At 21.3% G+C, this 6,637-nt stretch overlaps 1 protein-coding gene across 6 annotated transcripts in view; it reads right to left on the reverse strand.

Moving 5' to 3' along the window:
- LOC117177888 (methionine-R-sulfoxide reductase B1) overlaps nt 1-6,637 on the reverse strand; it is a 46,780-nt gene that overhangs the window by 17,801 nt on the left and 22,342 nt on the right. For 3 of the 6 annotated variants that reach the window (XM_033368955.1, XM_033368952.1, XM_033368954.1), the window contains exon 2: nt 5,047-5,146. In XM_033368955.1, the coding sequence (XP_033224846.1) occupies nt 5,047-5,146 (100 nt within the window). Of the gene's footprint in view, nt 1-5,046; nt 5,147-5,292; nt 5,428-5,465; nt 5,671-6,637 lie in introns of those variants that run through there. The other 3 variants (XM_033368956.1, XM_033368958.1, XM_033368957.1) reach the window with 3 other exon arrangements.

Consider the following 6,637-nt stretch of genomic DNA (forward strand, 5'->3'; position numbering starts at 1 on the left):
CGAAAAGCGCATCGTTTATTGTAAAAAAATTCATGAATGTTTTCACAAAAATTTTGCCATTAAAACGCCATTTTGAAAATACTAAAACGAAAAATCGATCTTCGAACCGTGGATTCTCAAAGTTTAGACATTTATTCCACCCGATAGTGAGATTCCAGGTTAATTACAGACTCGAAAAGCTTTGGAAAATGGTTCACAAAAAAAAATAGGCACGAAAAGTCACGTTTTTTTTTTGGTTTAAACTGCATTTTTGGATAATAAATCAATTTTTTGAGGAATTTCATTGGCACCGACGGAAAGAGGAGATCTTAAGCAATAAAAATATATGTTTCTCAATTTTTTCTAGTGTCGTATAGTCTTAGTTATTGGCCGTTGAAAAGCATTGTACCGGTACGTAATCTAATCAAAATTTACTTACTATTTAATATTGAAGCTATATTAATTTTAAATTTTACATGATTGAGTCGATAACAAAACTCTTTTTTTCACCTTTGATTTATAATATTTTTATGATTTTTATATTTGCGAAATTTAAAGCTTAATAATATTCTGTTATACATGCCAATAATTTTTTATAATAATATTATATTCATATTTAAAAATTATTTACAAATTTAAAATTAAATATAAATTTAATAATTTTTTAATTGGTTTATTCAATGTTACAGGAATAATTATTTAAAATCTATTATTAACATCTAATTTTGTTAAATAATATAAAAGATGATTAAATTACTAGATATATTGTCAAATCATTAAATTTTATAATATTATGACATAAGTTATACTTTATAAATAATAATTTATAAATTAGAAATAAATAAATTTATTATTTTAATGTTTTAAATTATATTTATTAATGGCAAAAATAAATTATTATTTTTATATTAACATTAAATAATATCGAATTTTTATTTTAATGTTATCTAATCAAAATTTACTTACTATTTATTATTGGGGCTCTATTAATTCTAAATTTCACATAATTGAGACAATAACAAAATTTTTGTTATCACCTTTTAGTTATAATCTTTTCATGATTTTTATATTGGCGAATTATAAAGCTAAATAATATTATGTGATAATAATATTATATTCATAGATAATTTTTTGAAATTATTTACAAATTTAAAATTATATATAATTTTAATCAATTTTTAATTGGTTTATTTAAGGTTACAGGAATAATTATTTAAAGTTTATCTTAAAATCTCATTTTTGTAAATAATATAAAAGATTATTGAATTAATAGATATGTTCCGAAATCATTAAGTTTATTAATATTATATGATATCAATTATAATTAAAATAAATTCATAAACTAAATTAGAAATAAATAAATTTATTATTTTAATGTTTTAGTTATATTAATTAATGGAAAAAATAACTTATCATTTTTATATTAAAATTAAATAATATCGAATTTTTATTTTAATGTAATGCAATCAAAATTTAAAAATTTTTTAAATAATTTCTAGTGAATTTTAGGGAATGAATTTAATTTATGATATTTTTAAAAGATTTCAAATGTTTACTATAATTTTCTAATTATTTTTAATTTAAAACTTTTAAAAGGATTTCAACATAAATTAGGGTGACTAGACCTGATCCTTTTTTCCTGATTTTCGGCTTTTTTTGGACTATAAAACGAAAATGTTTTAGAGAAAGGAAAATATGGAATTGTCTAAAAAAAATTAGAAGTTCTGAAAAATATAAAAAATAATTAACAAATTGTACAGATTGTACAGCTTTTGTTCAATTAATTAAATAAAAATGATGACTTTGAAATAGTTATTTGCATTATTTATAAACTTAGGGATTCAGCATACAATTTTATTATTTCGTTTAAAATTTAAAAATTGTTTAGCTTAACTTTTTTTTTCAAATTTCATATTTTTGGTTTGAAAATTCAACTGTTTTGTACAACATTTGTCTTCCTAGAATAAAAATTCCACATTATAGATGAAAAAAATTGTTATTATTAACTGAAAATTTTTTCTTGGTTGAAAATATCATTTTGATTTAAAAATTCATCTTTTGTCGTAGAAACTTCATCATTTTTGGCTAAAAATGCAAAAGTTTAGTTAAAAAATAATCTTTTTTGCCCAAGGATTTTAGACTATAACGTTGAGAATTTAACTAATTATTTGAATGTGGGAATACTTTGTTAAATATATTTTTTTCATTATTTTAATTAAAATATTTTGTTTGCAAATTCATGTATTTTGTTGAAAATTAATTTCTCTGATTTAAACAAAATATTTGGTTAAAAATTGGTTTTTTCTCTTAAAAGTTAATTTTTCAAACTAAAAATATAACCATTTTTATTAAAAATGTATCTTTATTTTTGGAAAAATTCATGATTTTGTCAAAAACTCGTCCTTTGGGAAGAAAATTATTCTTTATGGTTGAAAATTCATTTAGTCGGTCAAAAATTCCATCAAGAATCCGTTTTTATTTTATTGTAGATTTATCATTATAGTTGAAAATTAATTAATTTGGTTCATCCTCCTGTTTGAAAAAATTAATGTCTTCAGTTAAAAACTTGCATTTTTTAAACAAATTTTGTATGATTAAAAATTATTATTTTTCCTGATAATGTAACTATTCCATTTTTGATTGAATATTTATTTCTTTAAGTTGGAAATTCATTTTTTTTTAATTAATGTCTTTGGGTATTAAAAATTAATTTTTTATCTAGTAGAATTTTTATTTATTTTTTTTATTTGAAAATTCATGTTCTCATTTAAAAATTTGTCTTTTTTTTTTTGTTAAAAATTAACTTTTTAACTGAAAATTTAACAGATTTTTTTCAGGGAAAAATAAATCTTGTTCAGATGAATATTCGTCTCTTTGGAAGAAAATTAATCTTTATAGTTGAAAATTCACCTTTTGGTCGAAAATCCAACTATTTGCTTTACGATAATTTCTTTTTGTTTAATATTTATCATAACAGTTGACAATTTAATTCTTTGGTTAAAAATTCTTTTCTTTTTGTTTGAACATTTATTTTTTTCTTCAGTAAAAAACTGAACTATTTTGTTGAAAATTCAGTTTTTTATGTTAAAAAAATTTTTTTAACTGATAATGTAAATATTCCAATTTTTGTTAAATATTTATTTCTTTAAGTTGGAAATTCATATATATATATTTTTGAAATTAATGTCTTTCGGTGATAAAAATTTAATTTTTATTGAAAATATAATAGGTCCATTTTCAGTTGCCTTTTTTTATAATTAAAAATTCATTTACTTTGTCAAAAATTTGTCTTTCTTTGTAGTAAACTAATCCTTATGGTTGAAAATCCATGTATTTGGTTGAAAATTAATTAATATCACAAAATTGGTCTTTTTTTGTTAAAAATTAAATTTTCAACTGAAAATATAAGAGGTCCATTTCCAGTTGAAAATAAATCTTTTTTAGTTGAAAATTCATCTTTTTGGATGAAAATTAATCTTCATAGTGGAAAATTCATATTTTTGGTTAAAAATTCAGCTAATTTATTCAAATTTAATTATTTTTTTGAAGATTTATTATAATAGTTGAAAATGGATTTCTATGGTTAAAAATTTCAAATTTTTTTTAAAAATTCTTTTCTATTGATTTGAAAATTAATTTTTTTAACTGATAATGTAACTATTCCAATTTTGGTTAAATAATTGTCTCTTTAATTTGGAAATTCATATATTTTTTTGAAAATTAATGTCTTTCGGTGTTAAAAACTTAATTTTTAATTGAACATATAATATGTCCATTTTTAGTTGATTTTTTTTTATTTTTATTTTAAAATTCATGTACTTTGTTAAAAATTTGTCTTTTTTTTGGTAAAAAATAATTTTTAAACTGAAAATAAAACAGGTTCTTTTTTGGGAGAAAATTAATCTTCATGGTGGAAAATTCATCTTTTTGGTAAAAGATTCAACTATTTGATTCAAAATGATTCCTTTTTATTAAAGATTTATTATTATAGTTGAAAATTTATTTCTTTGGTTAAAAATTGAAAATTTTTTTAAAGAACTTGTTTCTATTGGTTTGAAAATTCATTCTTTTAACTAATAATGTAACAATTCTGTTTTTGGTAAAATATTTATCTCTTTAAGTTGAAAATTATTTTTTAAACTGAAAACATAATAGTTCCATTTTTAGTTGAAATGTTTTTGTTTCAAAATTCATCTAATTTTTGGAAAAATTGTCTTTATTTTGTATATAAGATTAATTTTTATGGTTTAAAATTCATCTTTTTTCGTAAAAAATTCAACTATTTATTTACTTAAAATGTCTTTTTCCGTAGAAAATTGATCTTCTTGTTTAAAAATGCATTTTTATTAAATGCTTCTGATTTTAGTTGAAAATTGATACCATTTGTTTAAAAAATTTAACTTGCATAAAAATTTATCTTTTTGTTTCAACATTAATTTCTTTGGTTGCAAATTTAACCTAAAAGAAAAATGTATCACGATCAGGGAAAATAAAAAAATTGGCGTGGGAAAAGTCAGGGAATTTGGAAAATTGATATTTTGTAGCAATCATTTTAAAAAATGATTTAAAAAGATTCAAGAGATTTCTGTAGATTGTCTAAAATCTATCTAAGAATTAAATTCAATGAAATTTCCAGTTATTTTAGAGAAAGCAAGAGTAACTACAGGCTTTTGCCTTTGCTTTTGCTGTCTAACGTTTATTTTTGTGTCTAGAATCCCTATTTTTGGGTACTTCCATATAAGATTATGAGTGGTCTAAAATAAATCTTTACTTTATAGTTTCTCTACTTTTCACATTAATTCCTTCAATCTTTTTGTATAATTTATTTTAATGCTTTTAATCACTTTACATACTGATTTTTTAAATAATAAATTTCCTATAATCACGGCAAAATTATAGGAAAATCATTTTATAATGATTTTCCTCAAACTTTTTATCATAAAGGAAATGACTGAATTCCTAACCTCTAAACTTACTGAAATCTTGATTTTAATATTTTCCAAAATATTGACACTAATTTGAGCATAAAATATATATAAAAATTAGAGAAAAACTGTGAAAAATTACCTTTCTGTTCCTTTTTCTTGTGTGACGTGCCATTGTACAGGCGTCAATCTTTTTTTCAGCTCATCCTTATCGATTTCGGTTGTCATTTTTCGGAGTAAATCTAATCAAACAATCAAGAAAATGAGAGTTATTAAAAGAATTTCAAATCACGATGAATGTAATCCTTAAAATTTCTTCTATAGGTTACAAAAAAGATTCGATTTTTTCTTTCTAAGAGAGAAAACTTCAGAATAGTGTCATATTAACTGGACTCGTAAGGTTAGCACGAAGTAACGAAACGAACTGCTCCAATTTTTCACTCCCGGTCTGGCCGCGACCTAATTTTCAAGGACAGCGATTGATATGCTAAGTGACGCAGATATACGTATTCTCATTTTCCTGAGACTACATGTTCGACAAACAATCTAGAGAAAACAAACCGTTGCTAAAAACTCGACAGCATCTTCCGGAATTCCCAGACTTTGTTTTTTCCCCGACCGCGATCGGTAAATAAGTCGCGAATTCAGAAGAAACTTTTTGATTTTTCAGGATTAACTGTGATAATCGAGGATTATAATAATCTCGGGACTTTTTCTATCATTTTGATGTGACATTTTGTTCGGATACGTCACTTTGACATCGTATGTCTTATATAATTATTTTCCCGCTTAGCAACATGAAGTTGTTCCCCTTTCATTTTATTCTTGACTTACAATTTAAGAATTTTGCACATTAGATTAAAATTATTGAATTTTAAAAATAATGGTGGAAAATTTGAAAATTAATCATTTGAAAGAACTCATTTTCAATATCCTAATTTAAGAATATTTCAATTTTTAAATTAAACTGTTTAATTTTTAACGCTTCAAGTTTGAAATCATTAATTTTGAAAGTTTCTTGGTAGAAAAAATGATTTCATTTTTAAAATCATTATACACAATTTGAATTAATAATTTTCAACGTCTTAGTATCAAATAGTTTAAGAATATGTTTCAATTTTTAAATAAAATTTTGAATTGTTTAATTTTTAACGCTTCCAGATCGAATTTACTATTTTTAAGAGTATTTTTCAATTAGAAAATGAAAATTATTCCATTTTAAAAATCATGATACAACATTTTAATTAATAATTTTCAATTTCCTAATTTTAAAATCTTTCAATTTTTAAATGAAATTATTTCATTTCTAACGCTTTCAGTTCGAATTTACGATTTTTAAAAATATTTTTCAATTAGACAATTTAAATTATTCCATTTTAAAAATCATAATACATTATTTTGATTAATAATTTTCAACAACTTATAGTTTCAAGATTGTGATTTAATAATATTTCAATTTTTAAATGAAATTGTTTAATTTTTAACGCTTCCAGTTCGAATTTACTATTTTTAAAAGTATTTTTCAAAATGAAAAATATTCCATTTCAAAAATCATAATACAAAAATTTGATGAATAATTTTCAACAACTTATAGTTTCAAGATCGTTATTTGAGAATATTTCAAATTTTAGATGAAATTGTTTAATTTATAACGCTTCCAGTTCGAATTTAATATTATTAAAAGTATTTTTCAATTAGAAAATGAAAAATATTCCATTTTAAAAATCATAATA

The sequence above is a fragment of the Belonocnema kinseyi genome, chromosome 8 (assembly GCF_010883055.1).
Source record: "Belonocnema kinseyi isolate 2016_QV_RU_SX_M_011 chromosome 8, B_treatae_v1, whole genome shotgun sequence".
Lineage (NCBI taxonomy): Eukaryota > Metazoa > Arthropoda > Insecta > Hymenoptera > Cynipidae > Belonocnema > Belonocnema kinseyi.